We start from the raw sequence: 18821 nt of genomic DNA on the forward strand, positions 1-18821 counted from the left end.
GTCCACACTGCCATCTGCCACTTGCCATGTACGGCTTGTGGGGGGAAGTGCAAGCAAGGGGAAACTCATTTCCAGGCCTCGGACGTCGCTTTCTCTCATCTTAACAACCTGCCCAGAGAGCTCATCTGACTAGGACTGAGCAAGGCTCTCCTCCAAAAATCCACACACAGCTCCCATTCCAGCTAAGCATCCACTCCAGCTGGGAGTGAACATGGCTCCTGGGCGCATAGAAAATGGACAACCATGGCCTGAGTGATGTGTTTAACAGGATGAACATACAGGCCATAGTGCCAACAGCCCCAGCTTGCAATACTTGTGTGCTGTTTCATCCCCCACCCCCTTCTCCTGACTCCCTCCCTGGGATGGCAGACAGATACTGTATTGCTGAATGGTACCAACAATGCAGGTGTTCATGGATGTGGTCCTGCCAAACAGGGCAACTTCCCCATTTGAGGGGAAGGTCTGCACTCAGAAACAGCTCAGTTCTCTCTCCAGCTACTGATGCAAAGTACCAGTGGCCTGAGCTTTACCTCCTTCAGCTTCCCACTGGTGAAGGTTGGAGACAGCACTGTACGAATCCTTTTCCACTGCTCATCTGCAGCCACATTGAGGGCTGACTCCAGGATCCCGTTCAGACCAAAGTTCTGCACAGGAGAACAGGAGACAGGAGAATGTTTACAGCCCACTTCCACATGACAGAAATGCAAAGAAAAGCCTTCCATGGAGTGTTGACTCAGCCCCTGAAGTCATGCCAGCTCTACCTCAACCAGTAAACAGAAATGGAAACAAAAGTCTAAGAGTCATAAATGACATCAGCCCTAGGGCACAACCAGGCTGATGGCCCAATGTCCCAGCCAGAGTGGTCCCTACACCTCTCTAGCAGAGTTTTGACGTTGGTACCATCAATAAACTGGGGCACATCAGAGAGCAAGTACTTGCTGAAGGGCTCAGAGGAGAACAGAAAACAAGAAGAAACTCCTTTCTTGCTGCATGTACTCTGTACTGGACAGCAAAGCATGGGACTAGGCACCTACCCGGCGATTAGTAAAAATGTTGTAGCACTCTTTCACCAGGATGTTTTTGATGAGGATGGGGTCCAAAACAGCCAGCACGGGCTGCCTGCCATCATAAATCCTAAGCCAAGAGAAACCCACAGTCAGTTCATCCTTCATGGTCAGTTGGAGCAAAAGCACCCTGCTCCGTCCATGGCCAGAGCCATGGCACAACTGGTTCAGGCCACCTGAGTCGATTCTGACAAAACAGCTGGAAGGATGAGGCTGAAACTTATTTATTATGTAGTAAAACAGGATAAAGGGGAAAGAAAGTGACAAACATGGGCAGCATGAGCATTTCTAGCAATTGTCTGTGGTACTGAAGAGTTGCCAAAGCTGTGTGGGTTTAGATAAAAGGCAGCTTTTTGCCATGATGTTGATGCCCTGCACGCAAGCTGTCCGAGCTGTTTCTACTACTGATGGCTGGAGACAAGAAATCCACACCAAATAACCCACCTGTGGGGGGAACAGATTTCCTGTCTGGCCTACAAGGCATTGAGAGGCGAAAAACTCATTTGTCTCCTCCATTTTCCAATCAACAGAGACAGAAAAACTTAAAAGTCATGGTGTGGGCTAAAGGGCAGGGAGCCTTGGGCCACAGCTGAGGGAAGCTGCCATCTTCAAGAAGCTTGTGAACATTTAATCTTTAGAAAAAATGCACCAGGTTTTCATGAAGCCTCACAGGATTTTTTTGCAGAGCAATTTTGTTTTGGTTTGAGAGGCTCTCAGTAGAAACATGATAAGAGGCCCCTACACAAAAGAAGCACTGTGCAGGGAGCAGGGAGGCAGGTTGAAAGTTAGCTTGTGCCCCAGCTCTGGGAGAAGCAGGGAGCAAGATGAAAAACACCGTGGCAGCCTGCAGCTTGCTTTCTGCTCCAGACACACAGAAGAGCAGCTTCAAAGGCAGGAGGCTCAGTTTGACACCAAGCAGTGGAGGTGATTTTCAAAGCTTCTGCAAACAAATGACCCCACAAACTGGTCATCACCATCCCATCCCCACAGCAGACTGAAATCCCAGCCGGAGAGAAGCCTTGGAGAGACGGGTGGAGACTTTCCCAGTGGTGAACCTCAATTCTCCCAGGCTGTCACTGCTGGAATTACAGTGCTGAAACACATGACAGTGGTGTACCTTTTCCCATTCTATTTTGGGGCTGCAGAGCACCCCAAACTTGTAGTTTTGTTCTGCAGAAACTCACCCCCAGATTTTTCCATACTTTTCAAAGCATTTCTGATCAAATTTGTGGACTCCCTGGAAAAGAAGAAAGGAGAAATGAACAGTTTGCCAGTGAAAAGTGATCAAAGCAGGTCACAGCTGGCAGCACAGTGCATCCCACAGCCCCATTCTAAGTGGCAGAGGTTGAGGTTGGCAGGTCCATGGTCCTCTTAAGCATCACACAGATGCTTAGGGGACATTTGCATTGGAGAGAAAAAAGAGAGCAGAGATTAAAAAAAAAAAAAAAAAGGCACTTTCAACTTCCACCAGCAAATCTGATCTAAAAATGTAACGAAGACAAGGTATGACAGGGTACAAAGTTTTAGTGAGCAGAGTTAGGAGGCAAAACTAGATCCCAGGGTGTCCTTTCACCTTCAGCTCAACAAGTTAAGAGCTGCTGCTGCCTTGTCCTCATATGATCTTCCTCTGCAGTTACTGAACTGGAGTGAACATGGATTTTTATTTGTTTCCATCAGGGTTTTAAATGACGTTACGTGTAAGGATGAAACTTATGGGACACGTAACACTCACTAAACCATTAGTAAGAGGCAACATGCGTGATGTAAACCCAGCAAACACAAGTAGAACACCTCTTTTATTGAAGCCAATACACTTGTTCTGCATTTGCAATCAATTACCTGGGATCAGCTATTGCCTCATTATGTGACAAGGTTTGGTAGTTTGATATTACTTGAGTTTTATTTAAAAATCTATTTGTCTGGCCCAACAGCAAATGGTTGGATGAAGCATTGCTGAGGCTAATTCAGCCTCTTCATGTTGATGATAAAAAGGGGAAAAAAACATGCAGTTCCCAGAAAACAATAGTCTTAGGCATCTCTCCAATATTTTTTTTTTGTTGTTTCTAACAGAACTTCAGCTGCTCAAGAGCAGGTAGAAACACAGGGACAAACAAAAAACTTGAACTACAAAGTAGTTTTAAAACACAGCACACCTCATTTAGGTCAGCCTGAACTTTCATGTTCTCAGTGTGTCCAGAGAGCTTCCCACCTAAAAGCATAATTTTCATCTGACTGAATCAAGGACAGAGGAGAGAGATGCCCAAAGAATGGGGGAAACAGCATCAGCCACAAGAAGGCTCTAAGGCACTACAGAGCAGCAGCTGCTGGTACTCACATGCTGGTACTCCAGGAAAGTCCCCACAAACGGCAGAGGCCTTGGGCCAGGAATGACCAAAAAGGTCCGGTAGGGCCATATCCCATAGCTGCCAAGCAAAGAGCATGTGAGAAGCACTTATGCAATGAAAACACAAGATACTTCTTCCTGAAGCACGGGAACTGCTTAAATAACTGGTTCCTGTCACATTTCACAGAGAAAGCTGAAATTATGGACAGCAGCAGCCCTGCTGAGGATACTCTTTGCAGTAAATGCAGGATCACCTGGGGTATGTTTTGAGGGAAGACAAGGGCTGAAAGGAGCTGCAGCCCAGCCTAGGCAAACCAGCGTACATGGGCACCTCAGGGCTTTATTCAGGGCCTCATTTAGCCGCCCAGATCAGACTGCCGTGCCTCGGAGCGACTGAGTTCTGAAGCTGAGGCTTGCCCTTGTGTTAGTCTTTGCCAAGACCTCCTGCGATGCTCAGGTGGCCGCGCTACAGCGGCACGGCAGGGACATAAATTACCACAGCAAAATTAAGTTTTTGCCTGCATAGCTCATTACAGTTCCCCTGAGCCACATAAGCCTAAGTTTTGCCAACAGAACTACTTAATCGGGGGGTTCTGCTGGCAGCAGCTCCGGCATCACCCTGCGCTGCTCCCAGCTCGCACAGTCCAAGGACGCCACGGGCGCTGCTGTCTTTAAACATCCGGAAGTTACTCCTTCTTGGGAAAAGTTTAAAAAAAAATAATAATCAAGGATTCCCTATGATTCACCGCGTCCAGCCCAGCTCGCTCCTTCCCGCTAGCAGCGGGGCCGCGCAGCCCCCCTGAGCAGCCCTCGCTGTGCCCTGAGGGCAGCGCTAATTCATTCGAACCTCGCCGGCACCGGGCTCTCCTCCTGCCCGGTCCCCCAGGGGACCGGCCTCTACTTACAGGGCCACGAGGCACAGGAAGGCGATGAGGAGCAGCCAGGTGACGGGAGACAAGCTAGGCAGGAGCTGCATGGTGCCCGCTGTCCGCCCGCTCCTGCCGCCGCCGCTGCCCGGCCCAGCCGCTGCCCGGCCCAACCTCTGCCCGCCATCACATGCGGGAGGCGGCGCTTCCCCGCCCGCTCGGAGCCTCAGGGCCGGGCCCCGGGCGGGTCCCCCCGGACCGGGGTGTCGGCCTGATGTCCCGCTGGGGCTGGAAATCGCTGAGAGGGCGGTTTGCTCAAACGGAGCAAAGGGCGGCAGCGCCCCGAGCTCCTCGCGCTGCCTGTGGAGGGACAAGGAGCTGTTCCTGTGTCCCGTCTGTTCCAGCTCCGGGGGCTGTCTGTGTCTGCACCTTCCCCTGTGCCTCCTCTCTCACCTCCATGTATCATGTCCCGTAGCTCCTGTTTAGGGTCCAGGAGGACGCAGACCTGCACCCAACACCTGCCCAGGCTGAAAGGGGCTCGTTGCCCTCAGGCAGATCCTTTGCAAGATACAGTCCTGTATCTATGTGGCAGCATAACTTGTAGTCGCGCCTGTGCCGGCGGAGGCTCTGCCTGATGTCCCGCTGCTGGGAGCGGTGCCTTCGGTGCCCTGCCACCCCCAGGGAGCCACCAGGGCAGGGCAGGAGGTGCTGAGGGCCGGGCGGTGCGCGGGCACAGCGCCAGCACTCCCCAGCCGTGTCACCTGGGGATGGATTCCCACATCCCCATCTGTCCTCGCCGCACTCAGGGTGCACAAGATGATGTTATTTGGCTTTAGGCAGCTCAGTTTCCCCCTCAGACACAGACACGGGACTGGCTGCTTTCTGTCAGCGAAATGGGAAATGCATTACGTGTATGGAGACACACTGGGGCCTCTGGCCAGTTTAGTTCCAGCATATGCAAACATCCCGTGGTGCTGGGCAGGTGTGGGGATGGGTCAGCACATGGTGTCCTTCGTTCCCATCACACTGGGAAGGGCCACAAATCTCTTCCTCTGTTCAGTCCAGGACTGTCCCCTTCTCCGTGTTCCCTGAACGCACCACTAGAGCCACATGGACCCAGCCAAGGACCCTCCATGCACATCACACTCACCTGCATCAGACATTACTCTCCTGCCTTTGACACACTCAGCCTTAAAGAAACCCAAGTGCTTCTGCAATTACCTGCCAGTCAGATCTCACGTGGCTCTACCCACAGGCCAGCAGTGGATTTTGCCTCTGCCCAAACATTTCTTTTGTCTCATAAAACACATGCAGCATGGGCTGAGCTGCGGGTGGGTCCAGCAGTCACCTCCACACTTATGTGGAAGAGCTGAGCAGCAGCACTGCCAGTCTTGGTAGGTCAGTGTCTCAGACATCTCCAGCATTGCATAGCCTCGATGTGCTCAATGATTCACATAACCACTTGCTGACAGTAATCAATTAACCATTTTATGGAGGCACATCCCTGATTCCTGCTTCTCCAGGCTGCTCTGAAGAACTGAGCTCAAGCAGCCTGCTGTGACAAGAACTTTATTCTCCATTTTATGGGATCTGCCCCTTTTAAGACACCTTGAAGCAACTGTACTCAGGGAGTTATCCCTTCTCTTGCATCCAGAGGCTGGTTCTTCTCCTTGACAGGTCCCATACCAGAAGGACATAAAGAGCAGCAGTGAGAGGCAGGAGGAGAAACCAGGTGCTGGAGCAGTAACTCCCTGGCTGGGTAGATGCATTTCTTCTCTCGCGCAAACTCTTTGATTTTCCAATAACTTGTAACAGCTGTTGTGATTTCTCAGAGGGAAGCAGGTTTGTGGTCCAGTATTTTCTTCTCTCTCAGACAGGAACTGAAGCAAAGACAGACTTCAGAGCTGGAGAACAAGGATGCTAGCTAGCCTCCAAAATATGTAAATAAACTGTGCAAGCATTTTTGCATACAAGGAAATTGCTCATTTGTCCAAAACAAGTTTGAGTGGGAGCAATTTACTAATGTAGAGATATGGTTCAATGTGTGGCTGGTGAACCCCTGCAAACTCCTTATTCATCTGACTTTTGGTTTGGTTTTTTTGCAGGTCTCTTGAAGTGCTGTGTCTCTCCAGCTCCCCAGATTTGAGAAAATCACAGTTGATAAAATGTCCACCTCCCAGTCAAAATTGCTGTGATGACTCAGAGCTGCAGGTGGGGCCATCCTGAACACTCACTGAAAGATAATTTATACAAATTGCGTGTATTAAAGTGATGCTTTTATCCTTACACAGCCCTTTAAACCAAATGTAGGGGTAGACTCTGTACTTACTGAGACTATTTTTCTAATGTGAATATCACTGAAATGGAACCCAGGAGGGATAAAGCAGAGGGAAAGGCTCTCCAGATAATTTTTCTAGCAATATTTAAAGGGGTTTAGCATTGTTGGCAAGCAAATCACACAACAGCGCTGCAGGCGAGGGGCTGCTGCAACATCCCACCACCTTGTCTAAGAGAATGGAAGAAGGTTGCCCAGGTTTGGGCTACGCAACTTTTGTCTGTCCAAGGCTGGTGATCCAGCAAAACATCTTGAGGTATGGAAAGGGGAGCGATGAGTGCTCCCCACTGCACTTGTGCAGCAGATGTGCTAAAACAAGTGAAAAATAGCAGCAGCAGCAGCCTGTGAGTTGACACCAATGCTTCTAATTCACCTCTTTCACAAAACTGCCACTTTCCCCCCCTCCTCCCATTTCAGGTAATCACTTATTCATAGGAGATGTCTCCAAGAGAGCTGCTGACCCCCATTGGCAGGAGCCACATCAATGCCAGTGACCTCTTCAATGTGCTGATCTATGGGCATGGTTATAAGAAGGCAGAGTGGGTTCACAGCCCTAGTGATGTTTCCTGGGTTAGAGACCTGTACCTATGAAGGACCCACAGTGGTCCAAAAGGAATGTCCTCCTCTGGGTCATGAGCACATCAGCACATCAGCCTCTCTGACATTGCCCTTCTTACTGACACCAGCACAGTGCCACTGCTTTCCCCATTAATAAAAATCCCAAGGGCTCTAAAAAGGCTTGCTGGAGCCCCAGTGATGTGCACAGTGCTATTAAAAGACTATTTATTCTTATGCCCTGGGGAGAGGAGGAGTAACTGAGTGTGACCCTCTTCCCCCACATCAGGGTGTCTCTTGATGGTCCTGGGCACCACTGAAGCCATGGCCCTGCTCTCCCACACTTGTCTTCTGGCCACCACGCGATCCCTGGCACTGCGGTGGCTCCTGGCATGTTTGCTCTTGCTGCACCACCTCAGCAGCAATCCCAGTCCAATATTAGCTCACACATTATCTGCCACTCCTCTTTGCAGGGGCAGCGTGCTGGGCTTTCGTGCACTGGGTGCTCTTCCTGTGTTTGTGGCAGCCACCCCGGAGCAGAGCGCCCTTCTGCTGTGCCAACACCCTGCACTCCTCTGAGCCGGGAGGGAACAGGTGGCCAAGAATCTGACATATGTGGGGATCCAAAAGCTGATGGTCACCATGGCTAATACAAACAGAAGGAGACATGATGTCTGGCTGTAGTCCCTGATAAAAATGGGACAATGAACCTTAGACCAACTGGGAGAACGGTGACTGAGGAACAGAGGATGATATTAAACCTCATGCAGAACTTCAGTTTCTAAAACTCCAAGATAGACAGAGATACAAAAATTTTAACTAGAGGGTCCTCCCTGAAGGAGAGGTGATTTTACTACTGTCTGCTTGGTGGGACTGAACGAGGCCAAGGGGAGAGAAGTCCTGCACGAATGCAGAGCACTGGTGGAAGGCCATACCCAGGAGCTGAACACTCTGCTGCATCTCAGGCTCTCTTGTTAGCTGCCGTGTTACAGACCCGAAGGTTTTCATTTCCTCCACATACTATGGGAAAAGTTGTAACACATAGTCTTTCTAACAGACAGCAAAATGTCAGCCCCATCGATAACCAGGCTTTTATTCACTGACTGTCCCATCTTTAACAATTCCCTTCTTATTTTCCTCTCATCCCATAAACGGGATCATGAGCTGTTTATTCCTGGCTCTTCCTTACAAACTGCTCTCAAATGAGCCTCTTGAAAGGACTAAATGGGAAAGCACCAGATGTATGACATCCTCAAAGAGCTCCAGCAGCCAGGGAAGGACCAAGGGCTGGCACCAGCTTTTGCCTTCCCTCTCACCAAGCCCAAAACCACACAGCACTTCATGCCTGGGTATTTCTGAGACCTCTGCAGAGCAAAAAGACCACGTTGCTCCTTTCATCCAGCGATGCTGCTGAATACTCCTGAAGCGTCGACAGCTGAAACCAATCTCGCTTTCACTCCTCTATAATTTCTGAACAAGGATGGAAAATTATAAGCCACAGCCAGTGTTAAAGTACAAAACCAATTCTGGAAAGCACAGAGGGGGCAGTGCTGTGTGCACTACCCGCTCACGCTCGGACACCAGCTCCTCCAAGGACAACTTCTCCTTTGCCGGCTCACATTGTACCAGAGAAGAACTTCTCTGGCTTTTCAGACCTCCCAGCTGGTAGCTCAGTCTCACTGCATGAAGCAGCCAGAAAATGTCATTGCACCACTTGCAATGACCTTAATTTCTGCTGAGCTACTTCCAAACCAGAAGTCAAGCCAGAAAAAGACAAAAATCATGACATGACCCTGAAGCCATCATCTCTAAACACATGACATGCAGCCCTTTCTACCACCATCCCCTTACTTCCAAACCCACCCTATCTCACGAGGACACACATTAGAAACAGTCCAGTGTTCTGGAATCTGTTTTGGAGCCAGGATCTCTGCTCAGCCAGACCCAGTGCTCAGAGCCACATGGCTGCCCAGGGGCAGAGTTTGGCCCATTGTTTCTGTCTCCAGTGCCTGGGTTCTGCATGTTTTTTTCTGGACATGTTCTGGGTATACACTCAGGGCAGGGATGAAGCTGTTTGGCTCGTGACTCATTCGGCATTGTGGACTCCCTATCAGCAGCTGCTGGATATGAGCCATCCCCAACACGTTCATTCAGGCACAGTCTTTGAGAATCCAAGCAGGTGTGGATGGAGGCTTATCACTCAACCTCACAGGATTTCTCTATTGCAGCTAAAGCCAAGCATTTAGCTGGTTGCATTAACCCTTGCTGGCATTGTGAAATGGGCTTCATTGAAAACAAGCATCTTTCTCTCACCTTCTAATTTCTTCTGTGGTGTGGAGAAAGCTATGGATCAATGAAAGTGCCCTCATTGATCACCCTGGATGTTTTCTGCTGGACAGAGAATTGGAATACTGAATCCTTCCTCTGCCAGTCCTCCCCACAGTGGGGGGATAAAACATTTCCAAATTTCCATCAGGTTATGTGAGGTTTAATCCCAGACGATAGTCTCCCAGCAGATTAAGTCAGTCTCATAAATATGTCTGAAAATTTGCCCTCATTTATACCAAATTTCCCATAGTTCAACTTCTCTGATGACTCCCATTGCCCTGCTCCTCCCCTGCCCCCCACCTCTGGGGTGTTCATACTGATCAGATGCACTTGTACATACATTAAAAATAACTCAAGATTGAAAAAGTTTGCATTTACAAGTTGAGCCTTGTAGTGCTGGAATTAGACTCTAATTAGGTCAGTCATGTTCCCCAGTAGGGTAAGAATGATAGTGCTGGAAAACAGACAATTTATAAAGACCCAAAAATAACTCATCCTGCTGTTTTGTAAGATGTGTTTTCTTCGCCCTGTGCTGAGGACATTGCAGTCAAGGCCACTTGGGCACACTGATAGCAGCCACACAGACTGCTGCTTGGTCCCACAGGCAAAGCTGGCCTGTGCCTCAATTTCCTCCTACCAAATGTGGGATATTTATCCTTCCCAATTTGGCAGGGCTGTGTTGAGGTCACCTGTGTTTGTCAGGCATTTTGTCACTCCTGGCATGAGGTCCCAGGCTATATTACACAGGCTTTTTTTTTCCCAACTTGCCTTTTAGCCTTATCTACACCTTCTGTGAAGTGCACAGAGGGCACAAACTCAGATTAAGGAGGCTCAGGGTAAAGAACAAGTCCGTGGCTTTGCCCCAGCTGCTTTTCTAGGGTGCGTGTCATCAGCATAAAGGGTGCACAGAACCCCTTGGAAGTTGCACAAAGCAGGGAATTACCTTTGAATGACACCATGGGTGTTGGTCCCTTCTTCCTCTGAACACATTTTTGTCACACAACTGTGGTTTGCAGCTTCCTTGTTCCTCCGAAGGCAGGTGCTGATCCTCTGATTCCACAAGACTTCACAGGTTTCAGCGCTGCTGACAAATTTGCCTTGTAAAACCTCGAAGAATGACTTCACATGTCAGCCTTGTCTGATTTAGGATTATCCTAGCTCGTTAACAAATGGTGATGAACATGCCAATTGCCTACTTAATGAAGGTTTCTACCAAGTTGGGAAGTCAGTGGCCACACCGCCTTGGCTTGGAGGGACGTGCCCAGCATTTCCAAGTAAACAAGACAGCAAAGCTAAAGAACTCCTGGAGCACAGTGGAAGTGAACAAAAACCCAACAAAAACATGTGTTCACATAAAGTTCCTTTTGCTTTTGTGGGAAATGCAGGTTTGAAATGAAAATAATTAGTGAGGCAAGAAGAGGAGAGGAAAAATAATAAAAACAAGAGTCAGGCTTACAAAAAGAAAACAGAAAAGGAGCAAGGAGAAAAATAAATAACCCTGGAGCAAAAGTGTAGAGGGAAAAAGGGGGAACAGAAGAGACAAATAGCAGGAAAAGGATCAGTAATGAAAGCCCAGATTACTTGATTCAGTCAAGCCACTGCTTGTGCTGTTCAGGGCAGGGCGGGAAGCCAGTCTGTTTTCTCTGGTATTGTTTAGGCTACAAATACTGTGGCAGATTTCCCATCCACTCCCATGTTTACGTCCGTGCTCCAACCCTAGTCACAAAAACATGTGTGGGGGAAACATGTCCTGAGAAGAGTAAGGGCTGGAAGCTGGAGGATGGTACACTTTGGAGCCAAATGGGCTCAAAAAAGCAATTCTGCACCTTATGGCAATTTTGCAAGATAATGTCTCGTTCATGAAATGCTGTGGCGGGAGGATTTTCATCTTCAAAATGGGTACAGTGATACCTCTGGGTTATTACAAGCTCCCAGCTGCAAAGGGCTGCCTGTATTTATACAACACTGCATTATTTATAATATCCTTTTCAGGAGCAGGAGAATATGAGTTCTTTCCTTCATCGTTTGACTATTTTTTTTTCTTCCCTTCTCCCACTTGGAAAACATTGATTTCTTGCCCTCATTTCTCCCACCAGAGCTGTAGCTGACCTGACTGTGTTTAGTTTACTTCTCTAGACCAGGTGCTCAGTGGGTGAAAAGCACAACCAACCCCCCTGGGGTAACAGAGCTGCCCTGATTTCCCCCAGCTGGGATCTGGTTCTGCCTCCCCAACATCTGCACATTTGTGGGAACTGATTAATGGCTGCTACAACACTACTGGGAAAGGGACGAAGGCATAAAAATGTTGGCCCCATGGGTTTTTGTTTCTGAGTGGGTTTTGACTCCCCCGTACTAAGGATCTGAGGAAGTTTACTGCTGCAAAATAATAAAATATTTAAGACTGATCAAATTTTGTGTGGAAACTCTTTGAGAGTGTCAGCTTCACTGAGAAGCAGCAGGGGTTGTAAGATTTTACAGTCCAGAGCAAACAGTGAGGAATTTCAGTCCGTGTTACATTCTCACTGTCCTGAGCTATTAACTCGTGAGCACACTGGCAAGGCACCCAGAAACTTCTGCAACAGAAGAGTCTGGAAAAATACTCTTTTTCCCTTCCACAGAACAAATGTACCAAGGACACAGGTATTTCAAAAAGGGTTCTTTTAATCAGAAGCAAGTTTGCAAAAGAAGAAGTAACTTTCTCGTATAAAATAGTGGAGTGGTGAAGGTGAGGCTAACAAGAGGTGTGGAACAAAAATCCAGGGCAAATCTCCAAGGAGACACTGAATTAAAAGCAATGATCTGATAACCAGAGTACACTGAAGGGTAACTCAGACACAGCTGTGCGAGGTGGTCCTACCCCTAAGCTGACAGCAGATACCAAATCAGAGGACAGACTCCAGCCCAAGAGAGGCAAAGTGACCAGCTACAAACTCACCAGAATATGGGGTTCTTGCACCTTTCTGCTACCTGAGAGCTCCCACTGTACTGTGACAGGCCCCAGCACGGCCCAGGGGCGTAATGACATCCAAGGGGGAGCCCTGGTGGCACTTCCCACCTGCAGAACGCCACCATGCTGTGGCAACAGAAATTCCCAGATCTAGAGAGTTGGACACAAATGGGAAAACACCTTGATATAAAGCTCTGTAACCCCACTCCTGTCTCTGTATCCAGTGATTCAAGCCCCAAGAAAGTGCACAGTGATCAAACAGCATTGAAATAATGAATTTCCTGTCAAGTCTTGAGGCCCCAAGGCCATTTAAAGTGGGCAAGTGGCAGCTTTGAGAAGATAAAATTCTGAGTCAGAGCCTGAATCTCAAGTGCTAAAGGTACTTCACTCCTTGTTCAAACATATCTCACCTGTCCCAGGTGTCATGTGTGTGCTTATCCATTGTGGCTCTCTGCTTTCGGGCGCAGCAAGCTCTACACCTGCACAAAGTGCAAGGCAGCTTCCTTTGTCTGGGAGGCTGGGGGAGAACAAAAGTAGCACAGAAATACAAAGAACAGAAGAGACTGAAAGTGGTCAAGGCCAGGCTGGGTGGGGCTTGCAGCAACCTGGTCTAGTGGAATGTGTCCCTGCCCGTAGCAGGGGGGTTCAAACAAGGTGATCTTTAAGTTCTCTTCCAACCCAAACCATTCTGGGATTCTATGACTTGTCAGGTGGAGCCATTTCAGGCCCATCATGTTCAGTCTTGGGGTGAACGTGCTCCTAATTCAAGGCTGGCTTTCCCTAAGGAGGTTTCAATGGGTTTTGTACAACCACGTCACCACATGTGTGGCTTTGTCTGAACACCACACCAACAAACCTTTCCCCACCTCCGGTAACCTCGTAGCATCTAGGAACACCTTGATAATGTGTGGATTCCACACGTGCTGGCAACAACCTATAAAAACTAGCTAAGGAATGTGACTGAACTAGCAGGAACCCCAGGCTGAGTAAAGCTGTCTGCAGTACAACCTGCCCATGTCCCAGCAGCTCTGTGGTTCTTCCTCTCCAAACATCACCCCTCATTGCGTGTGCCCTTCTGGCAGCTACAGAAACAGGAGATCAGTAAGAACAGGAGGTCTTGGCATCATGGTCAGTCTTACACATCACAGGCTTCTAGACTTCAAGATTTCTAATGCCTCTGCCAGAGGTTATCTTTCTTATGTGGTGGTTTGCTTTCTTTTAAAGTTTCCGATAAATTCCTTTCCTAAAAGGATTTTTCTTCAACAAGTTGCCCTGTTTATCTGAAAGCAGTGAGTGGAAGAAGACACCAGTGCTCTGTATGTATAAAGATACCTCTTCTCCTCCCCTTTTGGAAAGCAGATTTGATAATCTTTGGATGACCCAATGGATTTCTTGAGGGAAGCAATGGCAAGGATAATAAATGCATCCCGATGTCTAGATATTTAGTCTAAACAATTGCTACAGCAGCTTCTGGCAGAGACCTTGGTATGAGGAGGAAAAATGAGATCTTGGCCCATCTGCAAAACATCACTGGCTTTAACACTCAAAATGAAGAGGGGGGAAAAAAATCCTTTTGGGTAATAGATTAGTTTCTTTTATGTGTGTTTTTCTTTCTTCTCTCCAGTCATGCCAACTGCTCCCAAAAGTAGGATCGCTGGCCAAAGTGTGATTCCTTTAGTAAATGCTGATGAAACCCTTCGTGCTTTCACCTCTCCCCATTAAGGCATTCCTCATGAGTGACTCCCAGGGTAGGGAGTAAAGAGACTGTCGCTGATGAAAGCAAGGGAGTGCCCCCTCCTGTCCCTTGTCACCACTGCCATTTGTACCTGCGCAGCACTGGCCCTGCCCAAACATCAGAGCATTAAAAGGCGGGAATAGAAAATATTCCACCCAAGGGTGTGGGCCATGGTGGGGACACACCACATGACATGGATTTTGGGGGGATAAAATGCTCCACTCGCAGTGGGTTGGAACAGCACAGCTCCTTTTGTGTGTGCACTTTTTCACGTGATTTATGACAGGGACAACCTGAGGTTTGGTGCTGGGAGCATCGCTGACAGTGGTGGCTGGTGTCACCTCAGCCCTGGCAGGGGGTGAAGACTTGGGCACTTTTACCTGCAGGAGACTGGATATTGTTATGGCTATTGCATGAAAAACAAGCTCCTATTAAACCATTCCCTGAAATTTCTCCCTTGGTCACTTCATGATGCTGCTTTTATTTTTCAGTAACAGTCACCAAGAGACCTGAGAAACAGGGGAAGGGAAATAAATAAATAAAAATAAAATATCCTAAGAAGGCGTTTTAAACATAAGCCTTCATTTTTCAAGACTATTCTAAACAGGAAGATGGAAATGGAACTTCTCAATGGGTGAAGTTACTGTAACATGACAAGTAATGTTTAAAAGTTGTATTTCAAGGCTGCAATTCCCAAAGATTGCAGCAATGAAATGGAGCTTTCTTCCTAACTGATGGAGTACTTCCTTCCAGATAAAACAATTTCCCTGATACGTGACGTAAATAAAACCTACATATTAACCATATTTTACAAGTTGAGTGTGTTAGCAAGAAGGTGGAGGCATCACACATGGAGCTACACAGAATCCTGCACAGCAGAAAACACATCTTGTGCTCAGCTGAGGGCTGAGCAGGGCACTGTAACTCCTCACTCTGCAACTGCCCATTGAAAATAAACCCACGTGTCAGAAAAGCCAACTCCTGAACACAACATAACCAAGAGTGACAACGGTGTGGATGAGAATGGAACAGAAATACCTTTGTTGGGATCAACAGGTCCTAAAGGAATCACACCTAACCTGTTATTTTGGCAGCAGTTAGAAGAAAAGAGCCACACAGCCAACTCAGCAGGTCCTCAGCAAGCTCAGGCTTTTTAGTTGCAGCTGGTTTTGAGAAAAAAGGAACAGTCTCTCCTTGCTTTGTATAGATTGTGCTGCTCCCCATGTTGTTCTTCAGTGGAGCCAGTGGCCACGAAGTCCATTTTCTTTATTCCCCATGGTTTTCTTGGGGTTGTTTTTGCTCAGTGTGGTATCAGATCAGCCCCAGGGAGTAACTGCACCTTACACCAATCGAGATCTGGCAATATTCAGGAGATATGGAGTTACTCACACTATGCTTTCCTTTGGAGCAGAGTTTTCAGTGTTCTGTCTACTTCCTACTAATTTACATCCCTAAAGTCCTAAGTGGTCCTTGAAGGGCTCCTCCTGCAGCATTACCTCTTACACCTCTTGGATAAGTGCCATTAAAATTCCAAGAGCAATTGCATTGCTATGTCAAATGTATAAAAACAATGTGTTTAAAATATGTAATCTGATGCAGGAAATGACAAAGGAAAAGGAAAACAAATCAGAAAGTCACGTAGATAATTTTGTCTTAGAAACAAAAAACTCATACTGAAAATAAATTTTGGCAGTTCAGTAATTAAAGCAAAGTCCATATGGCTTAAGAGAACAGTCAAAGTGCACAGAAGGCAGTGGGTTTTTTGTTTGCTTTGCATTCCTCTTCACAGCACACTCCAAGTCATCCTCTTTGGAGCCCCTTCTCCATCCCACACACATCCTACCCAGGTGCAGAGAGGGGGATGACTCACAGCATTCTGGCTCAGCCGTGTCTTTGTGTCTCCCTTGCCATCTAATGAGCTGCAGATCATTATCCCAAACTCAAAAGCCCTTAAACACACCCACTGGAGTTTTTGGTTTTGAACTTTTTCTTCCTGGAACCTTTGGAGAGGAACAGCAATCCAGTGCCAAGGCTATGTAGAGTCTGCATGCACCAAGAGCAGCAGCGCTCAGAGGCAGTGCCCAAGAGTAAAAGCAGTTCTGAGATCGTCTGCCCTGTCCCAGAGGCACTGAAAGGTGGCAGCAAGGCTGAGCTGGCCCTTGGACCTCAGCTCTTTTGGTGAGGTGCCACCAGGACACTCCTAGCGAGGCCCCTTGGGCGGGCTGGTTTCAACAACCTGCTCTGAAGACACCACCTCCCCCTGCCGCAGATGTCCCACATCCCTTGAGAGGACAGGGACAGTTTTCTATAGCAACAATGCCCACATGAGCCTTGACAGGACATTAGCAAGCACCAATTTTCCTGGCTTATCCACCTGGAAGGAAATGCCAGATCCTGGAGTGGCAAGGACTCTCCTACTTCCAAAATCACCTTTTAAACTCATGATAAAAAGCCTGGTGACCCAGGACTGTTGCTGCGTCCAAGGGCTGGACTTGGATTCTTTCAACGCCTGACAACTTCCTTGTGAGTAAACAACTTGCTGCTAAACATGACAGATTCAGAAAAAGGATAGAAAAGAAGAAAACAAAAAGTGAGCTGTACAAAAGGATGGAAAATAACCTAAAAACCTCCTCTTTTCCTTCCAAAGGCTGTGGTTTCAAGTGCACAAAGCAGGCTGTAAACGTGCACAAGGTAATTCACGATCCCAATGCCTGAAAAACCTGGTTAGCTTTATTTGGAGACACTTTTTTGCTTCTCCCAGATATGAAGCTGAAGAATCAATAAAAGGCACCTGTGGACACCAAAACTCACCCAGTCTGTGTGGTGTGTTTTTGTAGTAAAAAAATAAAATCAAACAAACCCTGCCACTGTGTACTTTTTTACAGACCAGTAAGCAGAACTGCAGAGTCTGGGTGAGAAAGGATGCTCAACTTCTGTTGGCAGGGCATGGTAACTCGGATGATCAAAACCCTCATCAATTAGCAAACTCTCTAGGTTGTCACTACAATTTTAATTGAAAAATTCCTCTGGCTTTCTGGGTTGTGTCCTTTGACTTTTAAAAAATGACTGATTCAAACAGTACACGCAGTCCACAAGAAGCATTAGAGCCACACCAGAAATAAACTGACCTGACATCTGAATTCTTCCCACTTGCTTCACCCACCACTGCCTACAGCACTCTTTTGAGCCATCTCCTCTTCCAAAGGCCCTGGAGTTGGAATATTTAAAGAATGCAGCAGGTCCCATTTGAAGAAGAAAGAAAAGCAGGTCAGTAATCCCATGTAAATACACCAGCAGTGAGTTTAGAGCAGACACAGTGACACATCTGAACCTACGTGGATCAGCCAGTGCTCCTAATGTGTGGAGTGGTGAGGAGAGAGGAGGCGTCTGCTTTTCACCTAAAAATGTGTCCCTTATCTGTTTTTCTACTTGACCTTGATGACAGAGAAAAATTAAAAAGAAAAAAAAGAAAAAAAAATAGAGTAGAGGAAAAGGCAGAAAAAGGAGCCTGGGAGGTTTTATGTTTTCTCTTCACATCACAAAGTCACTCGTTGCATCTAGGGAATTCACCTGCTTGTTTGGGAGCGGTGGGACAGGAGGAGGGGAGAGAAAGAAAGAGGGAAGGAGAGGGGCATGGGAGCTGCTTCCTGAAGCAGTGTTACAAAAAGCGGTTAAAAAACCCCTACTATTCACAAGTGGTTAAAATCATCACTGTTCAGAATTCCTTTTTTTTCTTTTTTTTTTCTTAAACAAAGGTTCAGCTAGTTCAGCTCCGTGTTTTTATAGAGTTGATTGTCTTCATAAAGAAAAAAAAAACAAAAAACAACCAAACCAAAACACCAACCCAGCCTCAGGTGTGTTCCCATCCATTTCTACCCTGATCGAGAGGTCCCCCACAGTTCAGCGCCCCGGCCACGCACACGCGGTCACTGCGGCTGTCCCGCCGTGTCCCCAGCCCCGCCTCAGACAAAGGAGGAGAATCCTGTCACTGGAGTCCGGGAGCCGGGCGCGGGCTGTCCCGTTGGGGTGTACACCCCTCCTGAGCTCTGTGTCGTGATGACAGTCTGGAAATAGGGTTCTGTCTCGCTGGCCGTGCACTCCTCGTATCTGTAGGACGCCGGGTGCTGCTTCACCCCTTTCTGCTGCCGCTTCCACGAGTTGTAGTAGGTGGGGTCGCTCATGTAATGGTTCACAAAGGAGTGCTTGGGCAACTCGTCCTCGTAATCTGAGTCAGTGACCTGGGGCAGCAGGAAAAATACAATTAAATAATCGGTCATTAGCATCGATGATTTTTTTAGCCTGTGCTGCTCCAAAGAAATGAGGGGCAAGTTTAGCATCACCAGCTGACTAAAGCTGTAATGTTAAGGTGAGAGGGATGGCAGTCCAAGTGTGCTACAAGCAGGGCTGTGGATAAGCACTGTGCTCTGCTTTAGCCAGACTTTGCTGCTAGAGAGTCCCCTGATGATAAGTGACAGAAATCCCTTCTAGTTCCCTGCAGAACGGTGCAGGGGCAGCCAGGAGCTCCTGCTTGGGCACAAGATGCAGGGAAGTGTAGAGATGTCACAGCGAAACCAACGGCTTTCAATCACAATCAGAAATATTGCAATTACAACTGAGTATCTCTCTTCCCATGCAAGGACAGCAGGA

The 18821-nt window shown here is 47.8% G+C and overlaps 2 protein-coding genes across 3 annotated transcripts in view; both read right to left on the reverse strand.

Moving 5' to 3' along the window:
* Positions 1-4477, reverse strand: part of LOC103615418 (cytochrome P450 3A12) — a 12275-nt gene extending 7798 nt beyond the window's left edge. The window contains exons 1-5 of one of the 2 annotated variants that reach the window (XM_017734100.1): positions 4314-4476; positions 3400-3487; positions 2249-2301; positions 1035-1134; positions 531-644 (exon numbers count right to left, since the gene is read on the reverse strand). In XM_017734100.1, coding sequence (XP_017589589.1) covers positions 531-644; positions 1035-1134; positions 2249-2301; positions 3400-3487; positions 4314-4384 — 426 coding nt within the window. In that variant the 5' untranslated portion in view covers positions 4385-4476. Of the gene's footprint in view, positions 1-530; positions 645-1034; positions 1135-2248; positions 2302-3399; positions 3488-4313 lie in introns of both variants that reach the window. The other variant, XM_017734099.1, reaches the window with a different exon arrangement.
* Positions 4478-12135: 7658 nt separating this feature from the next.
* SDK1 (sidekick cell adhesion molecule 1) overlaps positions 12136-18821 on the reverse strand; it is a 388322-nt gene continuing 381636 nt past the window's right edge. Inside the window, 1 exon segment of the mRNA XM_017734101.1 lies at positions 12136-18412. Within this exon segment, the coding sequence (XP_017589590.1) occupies positions 18137-18412 (276 nt within the window). The 3' untranslated portion in view covers positions 12136-18136.

The sequence above is a fragment of the Corvus brachyrhynchos genome, unplaced genomic scaffold, assembly GCF_000691975.1.
Source record: "Corvus brachyrhynchos isolate BGI_N302 unplaced genomic scaffold, ASM69197v1 scaffold5, whole genome shotgun sequence".
In the NCBI taxonomy this organism is placed as follows: Eukaryota; Metazoa; Chordata; class Aves; order Passeriformes; family Corvidae; genus Corvus; species Corvus brachyrhynchos.